Below are 23,459 nucleotides of genomic sequence, written 5' to 3'. Positions count from 1 at the left end.
ACCTATAGGCGCGAACATCCCCCCCCCCCACCATCCGAATAACAACTATGCAAGCTCCAAATTATAATCGCTATCTCCGTTATCATTATTATAGTACTTCGAGTGAGGACCGACGTTGAATAAGTTGAACTGTATCTCCCAACTGCCGTCAAGCCTTGCGCGTAAGGCAGGCAACCTTTGTCCGTTTGCCTGTGTGTTCCTATTTTGCGTAACGTTGCGTGCACTCGAGTAGTTGCCGAACACGTATAAGCGTGAGGGACGGTCGCCGGGCGTTGAAACGTCGCGATTGGTCGGCCGCCGGTTGGCTTCTGGCATATAGTAACTAGCGGGAAAAATTCAGCTGCAGAACATTACCGGGATTTGAGTGAGCCAGTTGAGTGACCTTGATTGAGAGTTGTGCTTCGCGTAAGCGATCCTTCGTTATACTTGTAATTTTCGTTCCTGCAATTTTTTTTGAATTGCTGCCTGTTTTTATACTCTTTTACTTAAACTCGTTCTTACTCGTTCAGCACACAAGTTTCTACGCAATTCATCATCAACATGAAGAGCGCGTTTCGCCTACTGATCTTCGCTTCGGCCCTGTTCGCCGTTGCCTTCGCTTATCCAGGTAAATAATTTTTGGAAACAGTGAATTTTTCGAAACCGTTTTACAACTGTATTACCTTCATTTACTATCAACGAGCGGTTATATTCTGCGCTGTAACTGCTTCCGTATAAAGTTTTGTTGTTTTCCACTTTATTTCATTTCCTTCATTCGTTTTGATACTCTTTATTGTTTGATGAAATGAGGGTATAAAAGTTTGTGATTCGGCATTTCTGAAATCGACGTTTAAAATTTTGTGCCGTCCAAGTCCCTAACAGTGTTTTTCATGTTCGTTGGAATGTGTGTGTGTATGAGTTGAAATACAATTTTGAACCTAGCTCCTATCCGTTTTCAAGAAGTGAAATATTTTCTGCACGGGATTCTAGACGGTGAATATTAACAAATCTGTAATGCTATAGTTCACATCCAGATAAGTTCAACCGGTTTCAAAATTGCAAGATTTTTCGTGCGACACCGGCATCACGTGATCACTTGCAATAATCCGACTTACTGCGCAATATATAGAGAACATACAACTTCATATACCTGTAACGTATACAATACATTCATTTATATGAATATGATTCATACGTTGTGCAGGTGTGACAAATCCAAACAGAAAATTCGCGTTATTTCGAAATACCGTGACAAATACCAGGACGAAGCTGCTGGTGATTAACGAGGGAGTGAAAACAATCAACGCCTTCTTGAATGTGCCTCGTTTTACAAACTCGTTCGAATTGTTACCCGCATTCAGCGTTACGAGGTTGAAATTAGTAACGTAAACGTGATGAAAGATTGAAAAAAAATCATCAATTCGCAACTTGACAATGACTTTGAGGGTATTGAGTTTTTAGAATGTGAGATTTGTTCTGTTTTATTACGGTTTATTCAATCTCAGACCCTCCTCATAATACAGAATAACGATTTTTGTCGAAAATACATTGTTACAATATCGTGACCAACTTCAATCTCATTTCCCCGTGCTAAATGCGAAAACCTAGAATACCTACAGGTTTAAGGAGGTACCCTGGTCGATTTCTTCGTTATCGTATATATGTGGAATAATCCAAGTCCACGTACCTCGAACGCACAAAAGGGCATAACGACCCCATTCTACATGTAATTCTGAACAAAACCACTTCAATACATTTTCATTTAACCAAAAAATAAAGAAATGGAATCATTTCTACGAACGGGGCTGTTATTCCCTTTTTCGTGTATATTTGAATAATTCGAGATACATACGACAGCGTCGAAATCGACTACGCCCGCCCTCCCCCTTAACCTCAAATATATTGGATACACTCCTCTCAAATTAATATGGAATCGGACGAGAACATGGAATACTCATGTTCACTTATACTTTAATACGTCGAACTGTCTCGACTGATGAGTTACGGGCATCGTTCCTTAGGTGTAACGCGTGAACGCATCGAGTTCTGGATCATTCGGTAGTCATAAACCGTATGAGTCACAGAAGAGGCGATATACGCGTATCTGCGTCGTTCAGTTTGAGCCAGCGTTATACGTAGACACCACGTAGACACCATGAGAATTGAGGTTCATGTACAGAAAGTTGGATAGATTTTGACCATTCCGATATCCCTAGGAATTTTACGACCCACGGTGTTGGATAAGCACTGTTTGCACCGCTGGTCGCGCGCCTTCAGGCCGAGCAGAAACAAAAAAGAATCTGCGACGCGCGACCGGCAGTGCAAACGGTGCTCATCCAACACCGTCGGTCGTAAAATTCCTAGGGATATCGAGAGGGTCAGAATCTATCCAACTTTCCATGCATCGACAGGCACATGTGGGATAGATACGCGGTTATTTCTAGCGTGAAATTCAATTGTTACCTGCGTATACGCGTGTTATCCGGTCGTTCTGTTTAATCGAATGTAATCCCAAAACGGAAACACCTTTTCAACAGGTGCGGTTTTGTCGTCGCCGGTCCCTGAAAATGTATGTTACACATACGTTTCCAAGCTGCCCAAACGTTTTCGCCTATCCCTATACTTTATCCATCCCGCCAAACTATACGTCATATCGACACAAATTTTATGTAGACAATGCTATAAAATACATATCCATGCATGTCGAGGCTTTCGGTTATATCCGTCGAAGTTTTTTGCGTAGAAGAATTACATGGGTAGGTTTATTTTTTGTTGGTTGATAGTATAAATTATTCAACAACCGTTCGCAAAATAGGATAGCGAGGAGAACGAAATGCCGAAAACTTTATATCTGCATCAACTTTAAAGATCCGTACGAACGAGCTCCGTTATCCCTCGGTGTTTATAACTGCTGTACTTTTTTATACGTCTTTGTTTTTAGACTTACGACAAATTCCAAGTTTTACAATTTCATGTTCTGAAAACAGTCGGCTTACATAAACATGTTAACTATATGTATATAACAAATCTTTTCAAAGTATTTCAAAGGTAGTGAGAAGTTTTGCCTATTTATATCTCTTGTAACAATACGAACGGGTATTGAATTTTTCTGTAACGTATCAAGAATTCATCCTGCAAAGTTACTTTCATAACATTAAAAGAAGAGTCAAGAGATGCACGCTGCTGGTGCTGCACAGTTGGCGTTTTGTTTCCTTACTTTTCTCCAACTAGAAGTTTACTACCGGTATTCGCAGTCTCGCTGTGCGATGTATTATTCTGAACTTTGTTAAGCAAGAGGAGCACGGCAAAAGTTGTATTTCACAAAAAATGTATGCTGTATTTTAATGAAAAGTTATGCAAATATTCAAAAATGAGAGTAATATAATGAATATGTAATTGGTCCAAGGAGTCTGTTATAAAACAAAGTTTACAACACAATCATCGTCTGTCAGTTTGTCGAATTAGGTATATTCTGCGTTATCTGAAACATGAAAAATATTGGCCGCGTATGCGGATAAAAACCAAACACTTTTCTGCACTACCTTTTATTTCATTATCATATTCTTTTATTTATACATGCATAGATTTTTTTATGCCCTCCCTCTGTTTATTTATCCATAGCGGTTTCACCCCGGCACGTATCAATTCCGGGGACCCGAAAAGAGCCCCAGCCTTTCGTTCGATATCCATCGACCATTAAGCGCATTGTGTGCCGCCACGTTTCTCTGTATAAGAACCGGGTCTCAGAATGTGAACGGCGACTTTTCCGGCTAACCGTAACGTACTCGGGGCTTGTGATTATTGCCCACGTAGCTGCATGTGGAGGAGAGGGCTCACCTACACCAGTCTGGTGTCATAAGAGAAGGTTGACCTTAGACGAGGGGCTCGAATGCCAATGGCGTCCATTCAGGCTCGTGCGATCGGCCAGCACACTTCTCTTAACCTTTGGATTATTCAGGTGCGAACGCATTTGCTGTGTGCGAAACGCTGATGCGCACGTATATTCAAATTGCGTAAGCCCCTACACGCTGTGCTAGTTTGATATTTCATGCAACCGTCCGACGAGCCGCGGTTATTCCAACTCGTTACGTCGGCTTAAGCCTTAAACGTATTACGAACAAAACTTGAGCACGCCCATGTGCATGTATGTATGTCAGTGCTTAAATTACTCTGCAGTTTCGTAACAGCAGATGGTCGTTGATAATGATGAAAAGGAAGGAGAGCAAATTTAAACACATGCATCACCTCGTCGTACGTTTTCACTTTCGGGTATTTTTTGCCTCCCTTTTTTTGTCGACATCACTTCCAAACAGCATTGCTTGTACAACAGAATTACTCGTGCTACGTAACAGGCCTTTGTTCGATTCGAAGAAAATCCAGTTATCCATACAAATCACCTTCTAAAATAGTGTAATAACTTTTGGAACGATTTTTTTAGCACATTTTTAAAAGTATCGATTTTTGGCAAAAGACCTCCGATCCTGCAAATACTCTTTGCATTCAGTCGCCATAATCGACGGCAACAGACCGGTTTTGCGGTTCTGCATATATCAGGTTATACTTGATCCTTCTCGATTCATGGACGTGATAATAAATGCACTGCTGCCTCATTTCCGACGTCTGATATCTCTTTATCCTTTAAGCTGATTAAATCAGAACTGCGACGTCTGACTAGTCGCATAAGCTGCATCTGAACGAATGTCTTCATAGCTACTGTGCAAGGTGTCTTGTTTGAATAAGTGCGTCACGCGTTGCGGGTAATTTAATTTCGTGATTGTTCGTGGAAGTTGCAGGCTTCGTTGATAGGTATAATCCTCTCGTTATCCTCGCCGCTGTCTAAACCGCGCTGTGTATTATGTATAACTAAAACGAAAATCGCAAGGTCAGGAAGTGTTTCAATATTAACATAATCGCATTATCGGTCTCGAGTTTCACCCCTGTTAGATAAATGGGTATATTACGGTTTATGTGCGAACCCTTATATACTCCTGCCTTACTTTTGCACGATACCGCGGAGCCTTATAGTAGCTACCTCTTACTCAGTTTCAAATTACACTCTGGGACTCTCGCGAGTATATGCCTCGGAATAAATTGATGCCGATTTTGTGAACTGAAGAACCAGCGTCTTGCCTCTTCTGTACCACCTCCCACTGACGCTGATTACTTCGGATTGTAGCTCGCTGATGACATCAAACGACGTCGCACGGTGTGTTGGAAGTGTTCAATTCTCTTCAATTTCAAAGCGACAAAGAGACGTAGACGTATACAAGAAAATGAACAAATTACAGTCGAAGCAGCTCTTGTGTACCCGAGTAGATGGGAAAGAGGAATGACTGGAGAGAAAACGAGAAAAGAATTGCATTCTTTCAAACGGCAATAGGTATTACCTCAAGCCGCTGCAGACCATAGCTTTTTTCACTTTAGGTACTCATTGCGTTTCAGCGAAACAATCGATTCGTCAAAGGTCTTTTTTGCGACATCGGTATAAAATTATGTGGAGAAGTATGCGATGTGTGACACAGTCAAGTATCTCCTCGAGAATTTGGTTTCCACTCAGTCAGTAACATACCACAGTACCGTTCTTCAAAGAGACAAGAGGGTGAATCGCATGGATAGCGCGCTCAATAGACATCGTTACTTTGAATTTCATTTTATTCATGTCCGCATTTTTTTTGTTATCATAGGTGCACGTTCCGAAAGTTCTGAAAGTGATGAAGATTTCGAGAAGGTTGGTCCGATTCTCGTCTTGTCCGATGACCTGGAGGATGGCTTCGGTGGCAGTTTCTTCAGCTCGTTTCCCAACAATCCTTTCGACGGTTTTATAACGAGAATGCAAAGTAAGTATTACACGTATGTCGATAACACGAGTACGAACTCGTTTACTCGAATGGAATTTATATCGTACACACTCGCTTGTACGTTCAAGGGCCTTCTCTGCAAGGCAAGGGAAAAAGTTTCAAAGAAATCTCTCTCTCGAATTTTTCATTGAATCAGTATTTCCCCCGTAGTAGAAACCGTTTTCCGGCTTTTCAATTCCCAGATACTCGACGTGTTTCGGATTCAAATTTAGTCATCTTGACAAAGCTGAGGGTAAATCATAACAATTTCAAAGGAATCTTGCCCACCAACCAGTCTTTCACACAAGTCCGTTCAATCACGGAACAACAATTTATGGCTTTTTGTCGAATAACGATTCCGTTTGTTGCCCTACCGATCGATTTTCTCCGAAGCTTAAGAGCACACCTTTCGGTATTTGATTAAATATTTCGTTTACGAACCAGTGAAGCTGACAACGAAACTGAAGCTACTGATACGTTTTGAGCCTCCTGTGGATATTAAAGCTTGTTTTACGTACACCAATTACCATTATATTACTAGTAGTGAGCAAAACACGTGCGAGTTTTATTTTCCCAACTGGGGGAGGAGAAAAAAAACTTTGTCCCCACACTCTCTGGGACTGCTGGCGCGATTTGCATCCCGAAACAACTATACACAGTGACAAAGAAAACGACGTAGGGTGGATTCACCAGTTCAACTCGGATGTACAGCCGTCCTGGGATGGCGGTACTCGTTGCCCTTTGCGAACCCTTGTTGACATCTCGATGTTTTTCACCATCTCTCCCGTGTGCCGCAAACTTTTAGGTCGCCACAGACCGCAGTGGGGCGGTCGGGATCGATATAACCATACAGTCAGAAACGATTAATGAATGCATCGTGTTTGGGATAAAGTTTCACGTAGGCGTCTACCCGCCACGTTCGCTATTTTGAACATACAGCAAGCCGGTTTATATATGCCCAGGTCACTTCTCAAGGCTGACGTGTTTGGCAAATCAGCTGAATTCATTAAACCCTTTCCTTTCCTTTCAAGCGTGTGTCTGTGTCCATAGTTTTTCGTATCTCTCATTGCCGGCGATACCAATGTCAAATCTCGTGTTGAGATGAATGCTTCAGTATAATTAGGCTGTTTTTTTTTTGAATACAAAGAAAGGTGAGGAGAGAATCTCGACGAAACGTTATACCGTACAGTAATACGACTTGTGAAATCGTTAATAAACGAGGCTGAAGTGTCGCGTGACTTCTAGTCTGACAAACACGCTGAGCTGTTTATCTAGCACTCAAATATACGGGAATATATATATATTTTTGAACCAAATTACACTGCAGGGTGGGTAGCAAGTGATTACACAGATTACATTATTCGGATATTCCTTGCTTGTTGAAAACACGTTGCAGCAAATGTTCGTACATAAATAAATATCGATCAGTTGTACGCATAAAAGCAATACTTCAAAGTTACCGCGTGCTTTCTTTTTCTACGAATAACGACTTTACTGTGAGCCTTGCCTCGAAGGTTAACTGAAACGAACAATATTGATATTAATTCAACGAGTTAAATTAAGGCTGCCTTATTTTCTCGCGATTTCCGCGCCGCTCCGTTACACACTATACCTGTACATCCCTACCTACACAGGCATACACATATATATATACTGTATAAATATTCCCTATAGGTGTACGTACAAAACTCGGGGGTTTTGTAGGTGTAGTATAATTGTCCCGTCTTATTAGCAAGCAGACGCGCGTCGGTCGCCCTTGCAGCACCCTCCACGTCTCCCCGACATATTTATCAAATTTATTAAATGGCCCGGAAGCGCGACGGCGCACAGGGTGGAAAAAAATGTCAAATTGCCAGCCGACGGATATACAGCAGCAGGAGCAGAGCCGAGCCAAACCTCGGCGGGATCTCCGACGAGTGATGCGACATATTGTACGCCTTGTGCTTACTCGCACAATCGCGAAACTCGAGCTTGTGTGGTTATGCACGCCGTGATTCGCGAGGTCCTGTTCCTTTCCACCGCCTCAGGCCGCGCTGGCAATCAACGCGCATGACCAGATATGAGTGGGCCATTTCACTCAAATGAGGGATCCATGAAACATGACACTTTTTTTTTTAAAGTGTAGCAACTTTTTTTCCAAATTCTGTGCAAAAACATGGATTTGCATTTCACTATTCAGCCCTGATTTCAATCATTCGATAGGTGAGACAAAATTTTTGAATAATACGCCGAAACTCATAAACATGCGCTTTTCCAAACTTTTATATCTTAGGTTCTACCAATGTTAAAGGCTTCAATTTTCTGCTAGTTTCAAGATTTTCATATTGCATTTTTACCTATAAACACTGACTACTGTCAGCCACTCATTCATACGTTACGTTTAAACGATGCGCTTGTTTATAACAAATGAAAATGTCCATCGCTGCTAATAATAATAATAGATATTAGGTGAAAATGCACTTCGAGTATTTGAAATCTAGCCAAAGTTCAAGTTTTTGACATGAGTAGATAGTCAGTAATACAAAATTTTTTTATTTTAATTGACGTATTTTCCAAGAATTTAAGCACGCCTTATTTAACTTTCCAATCATCGACATATTAGGGTCAACGATCGAAAAACGTCTATTTTTTTCTTTCATAGAATCTAGTAATAAGTGACAATAATAAGTGGCAATAACATTGGAGGCATTGAGCTACGTTTTTCACGAAAAACGCCTTGTCGGTTGGCGTGAAATGACTCATAGACTTTGAATAAGTATAAACGCTGAATGCGGCAATGGCACAACGCTGCACAGGAGAGTGGCGCAGAGAATAAAAATTAAGGACATCGTCTGAACACGGTCGGAGGTGACAAGGTCATTGTAATGAAGCCAAATGAGCGGGATCGTTACGCAGCGGCCCAACTTCCCCGTGGCACAGCTATCTTCCGCATCGCGTTGTCGAACTGCCCTGCACAATTTCATCGACGCTATTATACGTGCCCAGTTTCACCGTTGCACTGTACTTTTTCGGCCAAAGGACTGTGCTGATTTGGCTCGTGTTTCCTGCAGTTGAACCAGCTTTTTGCACCCTCTGATGCCATGCACCAACCAGTTGATTCCATGTTATTGCACCCTCCTAGGCCGTGCGATATACATGCAGACGATTGTTCGCCCGTGTTGTATTGTTCGGTCACGTTAGGCAGCCTCTCTGCTTTCGGTTATTTATGAATGCATCCACGGCCCGTTTGCTGATGGTCGCGGTAGCGAGATTCGGATCGAAATACCTTTATCCACTTACTAATACGTACACAAATTGATTTCTTACTTTTATTTCGCCAATCTTGGAAGCCATATTCAAGTGGAATATCGATCGATCCTTTTGTGATTTTCAAGTGCTGCCATCTACACTAGTAACATAACCCCAAAAACAGATCTATACGTGTCTTCTGATAAGGAACATATTCGGCAGTGTACTCTGTTCGCTCAACAAGACACCGATGAAGCCGCTGAAATGATTTTTGTGCTCCTGGTAGAGGCGCAGTGACTCGTATGACTTATAAAGAGGCGTTATTTTTTAACTGAAATACGAAAATAATGCAGTGCCGAATATGCTCCTTATTAGACGTCATGAGGTATGTATCCATCGGCTGTGTTGGACGTTTTGTTACTCATTACACTAGTTCATACCGTGTTTTGAAAGGAGCGTAGATGCCAGCACTTGAAAATTACAGATGTCTAAGCAGATGTTGTAATTTCGGATGGTTTTCAAGATCGGCGAACAAAACAGGAAATTAATTTGTACACCTACCAGTAGAATATACTGGAGTATCGAACTTAGGAAAGAATGATTCAAGGTTAAAGAAATCTTAAAACGTCATACTCGATAGTAGCCGTTTTGTAAATAGTGTGCTCAATTTGAATTTCGGTCAGATATATGCATCGAGTAAAGATAAACCACGAAAAAATGTGTCCAGCGAATAGCGTTGGGTAAGAAAGATGATATATTTGTGTCTCATGCAATAAACCCATTGTAACGCAAGAAGTTGGCGTTGTTATACGAGAGTTGAAATTTTTATACACCTCATCCACATTGTGTAAGTGCGTGGTATCAGGTAATTGTTACATACCATCGTCAGAAGTTATATGTAAGGGTTTTTCTTGCATGTAAGGCGAAGCATACGTGTGGGGGGCTGCATTCCCCCCTGAAAGGATGGTCGCTTGGGATTAAAAAAGTTTTCTGCTTTATATGAGAGGAGATTGCGTGTGTGTTTGGTCGAGTATCGCGTAGTAGGCCTACACATACATCTCCACATCCATCCAGATCTATATAGCACGTATTATAAACGTATAATGTGCGGGTAATACTCAGCTCAAAGGCTGGATATACACAAAATTTCACCTCACGGACGAAGAATCTTTTCAGCTGGTTTTATTAATGAGAAAAATATGTGATCTGGTCTTTGATCTCGTAATAAAAATTGTCCAGAATTCATCGAGCAAACCTGCCATGGTTGATGCAAAAAACGACTTTTAGGATCAGCTGTGAATGTGGTGCTTGCATCAATTGCTACTGCGGATATAGGGTGTAGTGTAGTCCTACCTATATGGATTTTACAGTGGCAGAAAAGCCCGGATGAAAAGAAGGGGATTGATGGTGTGACGAGCGTTGAAAAAGATGTATGGAGCAGCAACAGCAGCAGTCTGTGCGCAGGCAACCCTCCAGCGTGAAGAAAGAAGGACACGGAAATGATTTTTAAATTTACTCACCGTTTTCTCCACGCTTGACCGTTTTCCGACGTAAAGACAGATATCTCAATCCTTCAACTTCCCCCTACAGTGTTATTATGCCGTTACACAGCGAGAAAAAAAAACTTTGGTAAAAAAAAGCACTAGTCTCCAGTTTATTTTGTTTCACGGTGCGTACAACCTTAAACCCGTCCTGGGAGATGTGAATTTATTTTATAATGAGGCATTTGCCTATACAGAGCTCTGAAATATTGAGCTACTATTACGAGCCTGACATTTACTTCGGCTCTTGCTTCTGCTGCTGGATTGTGACACCGTATCTTGCATGACGGTCTGACACGAATTAATGGTATTAGGAAATTCGAGGAAATGTTTGATTTAAGTCGTGTACACCTCTCTCCGTGCAATTCCCGTGTGCACATACCCTTTCGTACTGAACCGCGAGTAAATGTCTGCCTGTAAATCTTCTCAAATTCGTCGAACATGATAGTGGAGTGCGAATAATGTTAATAGAAAGTCTAATTTTAACAGATATATTATTAACGCATGGTTACATCAATTTACAGACATGATGAAGAGATTGAGGGAGCAAGTGGCAGCCTCTCTTCCAGATTTGGGAAGTTCCGACGGCTTGTACGATATTCCCAAGATCCCCGAGGGAGCAAACACCACCTCAACTACAAAGGTGAGTCGCAAAAATAATCGCGGTGGATTGCTTTGCAAATCATTTTGTAAAATGCAGACTTACGTATTTTAGAATAGAGTATAAGTTCTCAGAAAGAATCAACGACTATTATAGCACAGAAAAAACATGTACTGTCTGCTCATATAACCTGTTAATTTCTTCAGAAGTAAATGGCAGTTTTCAGTATCCATTTGTGTCAGATACGGAATTTTTCTGGAATAATTTTGTTGACCACAAAAGCAATAATTATGTGTAGTTGTCATTGTTTTTTCACCCGAGCTCTTTTAACACTCGATCAATGACGCAGCGAATTTTCGTCGAACTGCATAAATACCCACATCTATTGTTCGCATTGATCTCTTGTAACTGATCACATTTCTCTTGTATATTTTTGAATCCATAGGTAATCAACGGCCACGTTGTAACCGTTAACGAAACCACGTACAGCGACGGCGACGAAAACAGCGGTACAGTTTTACGGGTCCGTGTTGTCGACATAAAACCGGTAAACACGACAGAGAATCCTGACTCAGAAGATGTGACGGCACCTGCCAACAATGAGCCGCCTTCTTCCTCATCTTCATCCCCGGACCGTAGCGTTGAATCCCTCGAAGATTTCTCCAAGAATGAAATTCCCGATCGGCTGGTCGCAATCTAGTAAGCTGACCAAGAAAGAATGAATGAGAAAATGTGTTTAATGGAACGAGGAAAATCATATGTAATGTGTATTTGATATATAGTTTAGTCTGTATTATACTTTATAGGTGTAGATTCGTTACATTCGCTTAATATCGGGTTTGTTAACATGTTATGAACCAAAAACGAATTAGGAATATATGTTATAAGTGTGTTGTTATATGTATACATATTATTATACCTATAATGAAGCCGGTGCTTGGGGAGCATATCTCGCCGGCCTCTTCCTATATTGGTAGGTGAAATATATACTATATTTTATACAGCGTGTTTTGCGTGTTGTTTATTAAATTTATCGATTTATATACTTGGAACTGCTGACGAGTGCTGGTATTTTGTTTCAACTTGTCCCCCACATCCTTCTTCAATATTGTGAGTAGGTATAGGTATAATATTGCCGTCGGCGATGATGATTAATGGCTCTGGTGGAAAAAATTTCCTTCGAATAATGTTTCCGATGAATTTGGTTACTGGTCGGCGTAACATAAATTTTGCATGATTATGAGAAATACGATCACCGTAGTGTTGTTATGGCGCAATGGTTAAGTTCAGCAGGGATTTAATTGTAACGCAATTTGCACCGGAGGAATTTCCATCATTTCGTGGCAGACAAGAAGCGATGACAATCTTGTGGGCTTGCGAATAAAGAGTTTGTCGGTATATTCAACGGGTGTTGAATTTAGGATTTCGGATAAAGATGTCAACAACGAGTCAGCAATTTTCCACAACGGGAGTATTCCGCCAGATTAACTTTCAAATGTCCTGCCGACGCACTGCTTACCCTCAACATCCTACCCTTATGAAAATTTCCCAGACACAGCATGGATGATTTCCTCTTGTTGCTTGAAAATTATGTGTCATTGCAGTTCGTAAAAATACCAAACGCAGTTATTGTTAATTCGAAATCTAACCTTGATGGAAACAGTCATGAATATATGAATTTGCAAACACTGCGATCTGAATCTGTACGATTGAAAGATTGCGCCGTTTATACCAGGAACTCGACCACGTACCATGATGTAAGTATATTATACATATACATGATGCTATTTTATACCATTATGCAATTCAACGTCTTGATAAACCGTAGCTTTCTCGTTTGCACTATTTTCATTCATTCAAAAGACTTCGTCAGCCAGACGAGTTACGTCTAACTAGTTAAATCAATTTGCAGAGTGAATGTGAAAAGAAAAGAAAAAAAACAAACAACGCATACATATTACGTTACGCGCTTAATTGTTTCTCAAATACGTCATTCGAATACTTACTTTGTGAACCTTGACAATTCTCTCGACTAAAAGCTCAGCAACTCTAAGTTGATGCATATGCAAAGCGTAAAGTTAAACCGCTTCGGCGATATTTGTGTTAAGGTGGGTAGAACTGATTATTGGTTTTTAGTAGATCCAACTGAAATTGAATGATCAAGATACAAAGCCTTTTGTTTAGCGAAACAAAAGAAATCTAATTTCATTCAGCTGGCGATCTTTGATACGCGAACTGAAGATGCGGGCAATCGAATAAATTTAAAAGAGACCACTTCTCCGAGTATTATTAATTACATTCTATATAACACTGTGCACCTGAAGTATCCACAGTTGATTGGAAATAAAATGACATCGATTCCAGGAATAACGATACATAATACAAATATTTCCGCGAAGAGTCTCTGCAATGCCATGGAAGCCAATCGATAATGGATTTCAACGTCGCAGTGTTACATCCCCGCTGTATCAATACTACGAATAAATCTCGTTAGGTCGTCGAATGTTTTTGCTGTCTTTGATGTAGAAATATTTGCTCAAAATACGCGGATATTTGAGTGCAGAGACATTAAGCCACGGTGAATACGGAAATTTGATGGCAATGTGATGTTTGCCTTTAATGTCACGTGACTGACAGAACGAGTAATTGAATGCAATAAAGGTGCTTTTGAGGAATAAGCAAAGTGGGGCATGAATCAAGTTAATGAAATTATTTCTCCCTGTGCATTGTTCTTATTTTCCGTTCAGGTTGTCTCCAACGTAGAAAGTGATATTAGTTATCCCATCTAAATTAAATATTACGCTGCCAAATATAAACGCGAGTATAGTAAAAATGATGCGACCATAATTAACTTGAATTATGTATAATACATAATGGCATGCGCACCTGATCTACATTTCTGACACGAGCCAACTAGGTTTCAGATCAAGGCTAAAGCTTTTTGATTAGATTTATGATTATTCATTTTCGCCCCGGTGTTATTACTCGATTGAGTAATTCCTTCTTGATACGTTACACATTTTAATTACTAATGTGGGTTATAATGTAACATATGTTATATTTTTAAACAATAGTGTATAACTTATCGCGAATTTTGTATTCAAGCACATTGCGCGATTGTCGAAATAAAAAATTTCACCTTGCATAGCAGCAAAGCAAAACACACCATGGTATTTTTGTTGCATTAGTTCCTATTCGCGGGGCATGGTTTCTAAGTATGAATGCAGGCCATATTTACACCGTATCGATTCGGTACGAGGAACCACGACGAGATAAACCAATCATATGGTAGGTTCAAAGGAAATTCCCTACATTCTCTTTACTCCTTGAATTGTTTCGTTCTTGCGATTTTGTATGTCAATTAACATTAGCCATAAGCTAAAATTGTGATGCCATGGAAAATGACGTTGTGGGAGCAAAGCCAGGTTATGATGCACGGAAAATCAGATGCGAAAAGATTCGAGAGAATCTGGTGACCTATGGAGTAATTTTCATTGGCGGCATCTCTTAGCGACGCGTGCGCCGTGCATGGAACGTACCATAATATAGGCACGTAAGTTGGTTGATACTTCGACGAGTTGTCTTTCATCAAGAGAGAAACAAAAATGTGAATAAATACTTGCTACTATCGAATAGTCAATTTCGGACATCAGTCTGCACCCGTGAGTAACAAAAGCGAATAAATATAGCCTAGCATGGCCTCAGCATCTAGTACAAGTGCTCGAAGCCTGTTCGTTGATTCCAAAATGAGGTTAGCTGATCGAGTGCAAGTTAACGTCAATAACATAGCTTCGTTAGCGAGGCAAATACAACGAGGATCACGCAGTAGCGAGGTAAAGTTGGATAATTTCTTTAAGTACTGTCATGATATTATTACGCACCAAGTATTGTAAATGTATACGTTATGAAAAATTTGTTGATATAGATTTTAATGCAATCTATGAAGAACTTTACTCCACAAGAACATACATTGGAGAATTCGGACACATATTTGAGAAAGGTTCTCCTCATGACTGCTCACTACGAATATCAACTAGATGCTATTGAGAAGAGTTGCATAAAGCTAGAAGAAGTCACTGAACAAGCACGTGCCATGCAAAGATGAAGTATTTCACCAAGGAATTCAAGCGTTCTTAATTTAGAACTCATTATAATCTATAGGTAGAGGGGATATTTCATCATTACAGCTATATAACTACTCTCTGGAGCAAATTCATAGCTCAATCTAGCTATAATGTTCACAAAAATGTGGCCACATTCTGAACTGGTCATTTGGATGTGGAATTACCAACTAAGTAATAAAAAAACTTGAGAATAAGATAAAAAATGTTTGGGAAACGTAATAATTTATGGAAATGTAAAATGAAATACTTTGATCTGAGATCTGGTTCCTGTAATGATGAGCTGTATTATGAATGTTGAATTTCAAGATATTGAACATACAATATATAATCGACTTATAATTATAATACGAATATATCAGAAAACAGTTTTAAAACCGAGCTCCAATATAATAGGTCAACGACCAAGAGGTGACTGGAGATCATTCTGCGAATTGTAGCCGTATCGTGTCAATATACAAGGTAGATTACATATAAGATGGCATTGCTGTAGCAAACGGGACACATTTAAAAGATAGCGCAAAGAATTGATAGAGCAGGAGAGAATTAAACGGAGAAACTTGAATATCCACTTTGTGAAGAGATATTTTCAAAAAACTTATTAAATGCCATTTTCAAGTCCCAATTGAGTAAAGTTAATTTTCTATTTAATAAATCTATCATTGAAAAATTTGAAATTGAGGATTGAATATCAATAACGTCTTATAGCAAGTTTTCATGTTATATCGAGTATATTTTCATTTCACTACGTTAGCAGTTGACCATGTACTTAGGGAACTTTTATCAACTAATCTAGTCATTAGAACTACTATATTTTGCTACTTTCCTTTGATACCATAGACTATGTTTGATACTTCACTTCATCTATAACGGCCAAGTTCAGACTTAACCCTTATTGTTTATCAGCGCCATTTTGGTGACTTATTGAGTCAATATTTGCTGTTTTGTGGAGGACACATTTGTAGTTGAAACCCGGGCCCATATGATATTGTCACGGATATTGTCCTCCTTACTTTTATCTTCCTTATATGTGAAATTCAAAATGTCCCACGACCTGCAGCCATTTCGTGGCGAATCTATAAAGTTTTCGTGAACCAATCACAATTTTGAGTCGAGGAACCAATCAGAATAGAGATGTGCAGCGTCAGCGCCACGCGGATAAAATTCGAGGCAAGATTCACAACGACCAGAGGTCTGCGCAACGCATTGTTTCCTTTCTCAACCCCCAGGTTCTCTATGCCGGTGTAGACAAAATTCCTCTTGCCTTCTCTTTTCCGGTCGCTCTGTAGTGCGTGTCAGGTAACGGAATTTATTGCGATTTTGAATCTGAGCTCATCTTTGTGTAAATCTGAACAATTTGATTGTTTAGCACCGAGATAACGTTCAATATTCCGTGCTGTGTTGTTATTTTCTAATATTTTCTTGAATTGCACTGTGCCATACGACAAATTACATCCTAACCTCTCTCGGAACTCGTTGTCAACAATACAATTCGTGGTGTTATTTGTAATTTTCGTTTGTTCTAGTCTTATTCGAATTAGAGATGTAATCTTGCTCATTTTCAACCGTAGACACAGATTGCCGATTGTCTCAGAAAAAAAATTCTGAAACGTTACAAATTTTCAATGCAATGCGTATTCCTTAACTTGTGTTTATTGTTTCCAAATGTTCGTAATTATTTTCTTATAGCTGCAGGATGAAGCAGATCGTCACCAACCAAACAGTCAAAATCCCTGAGGGATTGACTGTCTCCGTGAAGTCGCGGACAGTCACTGTCAAGGGACCACGAGGTGTCTTGAAACGATCTTTCAAACACTTGGCACTTGACATTCACGTAAGTATTACAGACAGTAATTTCATGTGCGATTTTTAAACAATCTTTGAATTCAGCTGTTATGAATAGTTGAATTCATATATTTGCTATTATTTTTGATTAGTTGATGATGATTTGTGGATTCCCCTTCATTTAAATTGATAAATGATAAATCCATACTGATACTTATAATGAGCTATATCAAAGGTAGATTAATGGTTACTTTCTTTGTTGACATATTATTGCTTTCCTGATATTTTAGATGGTAAACCCGAGGCTATTGAAAGTTGAGAAATGGTTTGGAACCAAAAAGGAGCTGGCTGCTGTGCGCACCGTCTGCTCGCACATTGAAAACTTGTTGAAGGGTGTGACTAAGGGGTACCAGTACAAAATGCGTGCAGTATATGCCCATTTCCCCATAAACTGCGTCACGACAGAAAACAACTCTGTAATTGAAATTCGTAATTTCCTTGGTGAGAAATTCATCCGACGAGTCAAGATGGCTAACGGTGTCACTGTAGCTAACTCGGCCAAACAAAAGGATGAACTAATTCTGGAAGGAAATTCTTTGGAAGATGTTTCCAGATCTGGTGAGTTAAAACTCATCACGAGATTTCAGCAATATTATTTACCCAAGTTTATAAAACTTACCTAATTTCTAACGTGATCATATTACTTTTCAGCTGCACTAATCCAGCAATCCACGACCGTGAAAAATAAGGATATCAGAAAATTCTTGGACGGTCTATATGTTTCTGAGAAAACCACAGTTGTACAAGATGCCGAATAAAAACTTTTGACGCACTGAATTCTCGTGTAATAATTAAAATTTATATGTGAAATAAAACTGATCGAAAAGTTTTTCAGAATCAGACATAAAGCGTTCATCCTTACTAGCACTTCGAATACTTGGCTATAATTGTAGAAGCATTAACTGAATGAACTGCTGGTACTTTGGCAAAAATTAGTTACCAGTATATTATTAGGTTAAACAATACTGGTGAATTGCATGCTGTCAGAATTCTTGTGTCATCTTACAACCGTCCTGTCAAAATTCCCCCACTTGAAATGTATTCTGCAAGTAACCTACTGTATTCTGTTTGTAAATGATTGACTCGTACCAAATTTTAGACTTCTAACTCCACTTCGCTAGGAGTTATTGTCAAAATACGCGGTTTTCAGTTTTTCTAACGATAACTCCGCTATTTTCACTTGGAAAATGATGAAAAGAAATTTCAGGCCCAGTAGACATTTGAGCACATGTTGAGGATTTTTGTCCGATTTTTTGGTAATAAGCTCTACCTTCGAGGTACAATTTTGTATAAATGCATACAAATTATATGATATTGGAACCGGAGACTAGAGTAAAGAATAATTTATAAGAAAAACGTGTAATAAAATCTTGGATAATACACAAAATGATGTTATTATGAATTCCAAAAACGTAAACTGAAATTATTTGGACGTACGAGGCTTCATAATTTCTAACAAAGTCGTCTAACGGATCTAAGATTTCTTCTTCTCACGCAAAACTTCCTCGTAGGACTGTAATAATTTTTTTATTCCTTCTTTTGTAGCAAAAGTGCGCTTTTTCGTTTGAGTCTGTTTTCCAAAATTTGTAACCCTTTTTCAATTAAACTCAGGCCTTCTGTAAGTTACTTCCCGAATTTCTTTGCGGTGTACAACGTTTCTAAATTGACAAAATTGATTGTACCGAGCGCAGTTATTGAGAAACTCCATCTTTGCAACCAATTGTGAAACTGAATGAAACTTGTATGGCAGTTATCACTAATTATCACGGATGGCAGTGTTATAGTTAATCCATAGGGAATTGATACGGAGGCACCTCAATAAACTGGATTTTTTCAAGACAATATGGGTAGTTCATGGGAAGAATTTATTCTTTTCGTACGCGCATACAGTAGAGTATGACAAAATAATAGAGTCGTATTTTTTCATTTTCGTAAAACACTAAAATTCGAAAATTTATAAGCAATTGAATTTTACTGTTTTTGATCCAATTTTGAATATGCAGGATTGCTACTGTCTCTTAAATATCCTAAAATCCTAGATTCATCCCGGAAATCAAGAATTGCTCCTTAAGTCATGGAATATTTTAATTTATACTGGAAAAGTTGATGTAATACATTTTTGATTGCAAACTGCGACGTTTCATTTGTAATACGTGACCATAAATGTGTTGTATTTTAACAGACTGATAACGCAGTCGTCAGCAAATCATTCTGTACTTAAACTGTTGTATAGATTTTTGGATTCAAAAACTCACCAAATTATCTTATTCTTACAAATTCATAAGAAAACGAAATTAAGGTTCTTGAATTTTTCAATTAATTGTTTCGGAAATTCCTCTGGTATAGTGCCGGAATTCTTGATTGGAGTACAATATGGATGTATTTTATAGTGGCTGACGTTATATATTACTCTTTTCAACCTGTATGTTGTATCTGCTTCAACCAATGGCTTAAACTTTGTCCGATGAAAAAAGAAAACATACGGCGAAATAGTTTTATCCCCAAACTACGTGAATAATGTTACAAAGGGTGATTCATTAATTAAAAATCCCTGGCAGCCAAACATAAATATCACGATTCACAGAGTCATCGATTCAGCCATAGTCTTCTCATTCTAAAGAGTGACTGAGGATGTCACATTCAAATGTTACTGACGCCGTGCAATTTGGAGATTATTGCAAATAACGATCTATCAATTAACCGCTCTTTTTTACCCGAAATAAAAATACGAAATAAAAATAATCCATCAAATTTGCCGATTGACTCTGAAGTAGTGAAGTGTATGATTTCCTTTTGTGAAGTACTTGCAAGTACTTACTAAGAATACTTTGAGTCCATCTGTCTTTGGACGGCAGGTATCAAATGTTTTATGCATAGGTACTTAATTAAGTATCCTTAGAAATGAAAAAATCAAGACCATAACTAATCTCAATACTATTTGTTCGTGTTATATAAACGTTGAATTATTGAACAGTCTGTGCACTTGCGGGAGTAATTACAGATTCAAAACAATTATCTTTCCATCGTTGGTAGGTGGCTGGTTGGCGGGAATTCACAATAAAAAAAGCCTGCCGTGGGGGTTCTGCTTATTGTGAAGTGAACATTGGAATCTGGCGAGAACGGTAATTAGGACAGTGAATAACATATTTTTCATAACCGTGGAAGAGGACTCGAGAAGACTCGTCCTCGGGTCGGAATCTTCGCTCTGAAGCTGAGAGCGGCGTGTAAAGCGCGGTTGTGCTCTCCAAAATTAAGTCAGAAGAGCAGAATGTAGTAGCTATGTAGGTAAAGACTGAAGGGTTGCTGTACTCTCCAGTCTTTCGGTGAAAATGGAAAAAAATTAAATTCAACTTGCTGCGGCACTAGTCAAATTGGATTCCGTAAAACGAAATAGAAGAGAACTTGACGCTGGCGCCATGGTTGTACAGCAAAGACCTGCACTTCAAAAAATGTGTCGCATTCCACAAGAGCTCGAACTTGAGATCGTATAGAGGTTCCGTCAACTTTCTGAGTCCGCTCGGTGAGATTTCTTCATAAATCCACCGCCAATGCTGCACGATGCATCGAGAAAGAAAACTATGCTATCGTTTTTATTAGTCATATGATCAGTACATATTAGAATAAATCGATGATTATTTTTTTTGCTTCAAACTATCTAAAGCTATAGTTCTACGTGAAAAAATAATCTCTGTGATGAATTCAGCTTTGTCCTGAAAGATTTAGAGGCACCTCATCGACCTTTGATGATTGTATAACTTGACTCCAAGCATTATGGTAAATAATTGTGTCATTATTTATGGTAATTCAGTTAAGTATCTTGGAGTAGTAATTGATAATACTTTATCATGGGATAATCAGATGACGCATTTATGTCATCGTACTATGAAAACCTTGGCATAACTAGAATTGATAATGATACATTTAAAGATCAATTACGTATTAAGTTGGCAACAACCCTGATTTTTTAAATATTTGGTTATTGCAATGTAGTTTTTCCAAATATTACTGACAGGTTACAGCTGAAGTTGTAAGCAAAGCTGAACGCATGTGTCAGGTTTATTTTTAATATATCGAGATTTGAACACGTCAGTGTATATTATCAGAGACTAGATTGGCTACAGTTGAACAGGAGAAGAGATTTTTTCATAGCCTGTTTGTTTCCAAAGAAATTTACATGAATTAAAATCTGCAATTACTTGGATCGCGGTTAGAGTTACTCTAGCAGTGGCACTGCATAGAGGAGACATCAGACAGGATTACGTAAAATTGCCAATTGAAATACAGCTACATACGAAAAACATTCTCAGTGCATTGAATACGTGTCTGAATTTCGTAACCGCCCGAAATTACAACGTTGCACAGTCCGGATGAATTCCGTGCTGCTTGCTTTAATCACTTCCTTAATAATAAAATTAAATATTTATTGGTGATATTAAAAATGTATGTATAGTCTAATAGCTTGTAGGTGCATATACCCGGACAATCTCTTGAATCTTTAAAATCAACTGCGCATGCGCGACTGTTATCGGCTGTTCGTGCAGGCTGGTCATCCCGAGTTTTCAGCTGACAAACTGTTTCTGGCGGCGATGTAGTTGATACGAATTTTCGAGATTAGAATCTGAAATAATCGAGGTGGTGACTCGGAAACTTGATTCTTCAAAGAACGTTGAGAATTTAACGCTTGTGCTCTTTGAAAATTCAAACGTACACTTTTTGTGTACGTTGGCCCGCCTGCATCGCAGACTAAAATATCGCTGCGGTAAGATTTCGCCGACCAATGAGATTGAATTATTTGGCGCATGCGCGGTTGATTTTCAAGTTTCAAGAAATTGTCACGGTACATAGACGATTGAAATTTTTTTGTTATCTTCAACGCCGGATTACCTACTAGGCTAACGAGGCTATAGCCTAGGGCGCAACGGCTTAGGGAGCGCCGTTGCATCGTTTTTTACCACGACGCTGAAGTTAGCCGCAGGTTTCAATCCCAAGTTGCGTTGTTTCTCAGGAGCTCGGAACTGTCTTCGACATATTATCACGTTTATGCGAGTAATGATACTTCTTGACGTATGCTATAACGCGAGAATCATCGAAATTTATAGTTCGGGGACTTCAGGCCCTTATTCATCCCTGGATTTCGGCAACATGCGACTGAAACCTGGGGTTAACTTCAGCGTCTTCTTTCTCCTGAACCATAAAGTTTGAAAATTGTAATTTTTCGTAGACAATAAAATTTTCATTGAGAACGATGGTAGCAGAATGATAAAAAATGTGCTTGATGATAGTTCGTAGGCAGGCTGTACGAGCTAGTCAGTTTTATTTGCAGGAAAGTACGATTAGAATCACGATATCCTGTAGAATTCGTTTTATTGTAAATTGTGTCGTACTGGATCGAACAGCATTAGCAGATTATTCGATATTGTCTTTTCAGTAGGTCGTAAATTGCCGAATGTGCGTATGCGGAATGGCTTTTAGAATTTCGGAAATTTTAGGTTCGATTATGAGTTTCGAATGCGTTGCGATTGCGTTTAGTGTTAGATTACGGAACTGTACGACTTGAATTACAATTACGACCACGTTTTGTTAGACTGAATTTGTGATGATGATAAAATGAGTATTACAGATTGGTAGTTAATAAGTTAAGATTAAGACCAGTGTCGTCAAATTCATTTCGTATTGTTCAAATTGGTTGCGTTAAAATTAAATTAATTTACGGTAATAGCAAGTACAATATTTGGTTGTCCGTGAAATTAAAATCTTACCGTCAGTAACTTCTCGTTAAAAGTATTCTAGTATTATTTCTATTCTCCGATCTAAATAGATGATGGATTCATAACAATATCGTGATTCTGCAATATATTTAAATCGAGGCATATAAAAAAATAAAAAAGCAAAAACAATTTTGATATGGAAAAACTAAAAACTTCCAAAAACAATAGTAAATATTGAGATCCCATTATCGTGTCTTGCTAAAAAATCACATTTTGAATCATAGAATCAGTTTGAATTTATTTAGATTTTAAAAAATGGTGTATTTGTAATTGGTTTTGTGCTTTTGAATAAATTTTCCCAGGGGCTAAGAAAAATCAGGAAAAGTTCCCGAGACCCTTTTTGGGTTGGTAAGAACATCATACTCAAAAATCTTCAGAATAGAGATGAAATGTTCCATATATGTAATATATAAACTCATATATATAATAAATATGATTCATTACTTTGAACAAGAATATTTCACGTTTGATTCATGCAAATTCGTTATTTACGTAAAAGACAAAAGTCAGATGCGGAACCTCAAATCTTTGAAGTCAGA

The 23,459-nt window shown here is 38.8% G+C and overlaps 3 protein-coding genes across 6 annotated transcripts; all 3 read left to right on the top strand.

Annotated features, from left to right (window-relative positions):
* Positions 1 to 272: 272 nt before the first annotated feature.
* Positions 273 to 12,187, top strand: LOC124177014 (icarapin-like). 3 transcript variants are annotated; one of them, XM_046559022.1, is made up of 5 exons: positions 273 to 428; positions 510 to 607; positions 5,664 to 5,816; positions 11,110 to 11,228; positions 11,632 to 12,187. In XM_046559022.1, the coding sequence occupies exons 2-5, from the start codon at positions 541 to 543 to the stop codon at positions 11,884 to 11,886; spliced, it is 594 nt and encodes a 197-aa protein (XP_046414978.1). In that variant the 5' UTR covers positions 273 to 428; positions 510 to 540; the 3' UTR covers positions 11,887 to 12,187. The 3 variants fall into 3 exon arrangements, with proteins under 3 accessions (XP_046414978.1, XP_046414979.1, XP_046414977.1); XM_046559023.1 differs by having other exon boundaries at positions 285 to 405; XM_046559021.1 differs by having other exon boundaries at positions 333 to 607.
* Positions 12,188 to 14,658: 2,471 nt separating this feature from the next.
* LOC124177017 (BLOC-1-related complex subunit 7) lies at positions 14,659 to 20,463 on the top strand. 2 transcript variants are annotated; one of them, XM_046559027.1, is made up of 3 exons: positions 14,659 to 15,019; positions 15,112 to 15,238; positions 20,408 to 20,463. In XM_046559027.1, exons 1-3 carry the CDS (start codon positions 14,882 to 14,884, stop codon positions 20,446 to 20,448), a joined length of 306 nt encoding a protein of 101 aa, XP_046414983.1. In that variant the 5' UTR covers positions 14,659 to 14,881; the 3' UTR covers positions 20,449 to 20,463. The 2 variants fall into 2 exon arrangements, with proteins under 2 accessions (XP_046414983.1, XP_046414982.1); XM_046559026.1 differs by lacking the exon at positions 20,408 to 20,463 and having other exon boundaries at positions 14,664 to 15,019; positions 15,112 to 15,506.
* On the top strand, positions 16,468 to 17,929 carry LOC124177016 (60S ribosomal protein L9). Its single transcript, XM_046559024.1, has 4 exons — positions 16,468 to 16,606; positions 16,997 to 17,141; positions 17,383 to 17,710; positions 17,804 to 17,929. The coding sequence occupies exons 2-4, from the start codon at positions 17,004 to 17,006 to the stop codon at positions 17,908 to 17,910; spliced, it is 573 nt and encodes a 190-aa protein (XP_046414980.1). The 5' UTR covers positions 16,468 to 16,606; positions 16,997 to 17,003; the 3' UTR covers positions 17,911 to 17,929.
* Positions 20,464 to 23,459: the final 2,996 nt, after the last annotated feature.

Source organism: Neodiprion fabricii, chromosome 2, assembly GCF_021155785.1.
Source record: "Neodiprion fabricii isolate iyNeoFabr1 chromosome 2, iyNeoFabr1.1, whole genome shotgun sequence".
Classification (NCBI taxonomy): Eukaryota; Metazoa; Arthropoda; class Insecta; order Hymenoptera; family Diprionidae; genus Neodiprion; species Neodiprion fabricii.
The sequence above is the reverse complement of the archived record's forward strand: the minus strand, read 5'-3'. Positions and strand labels throughout refer to the sequence as shown.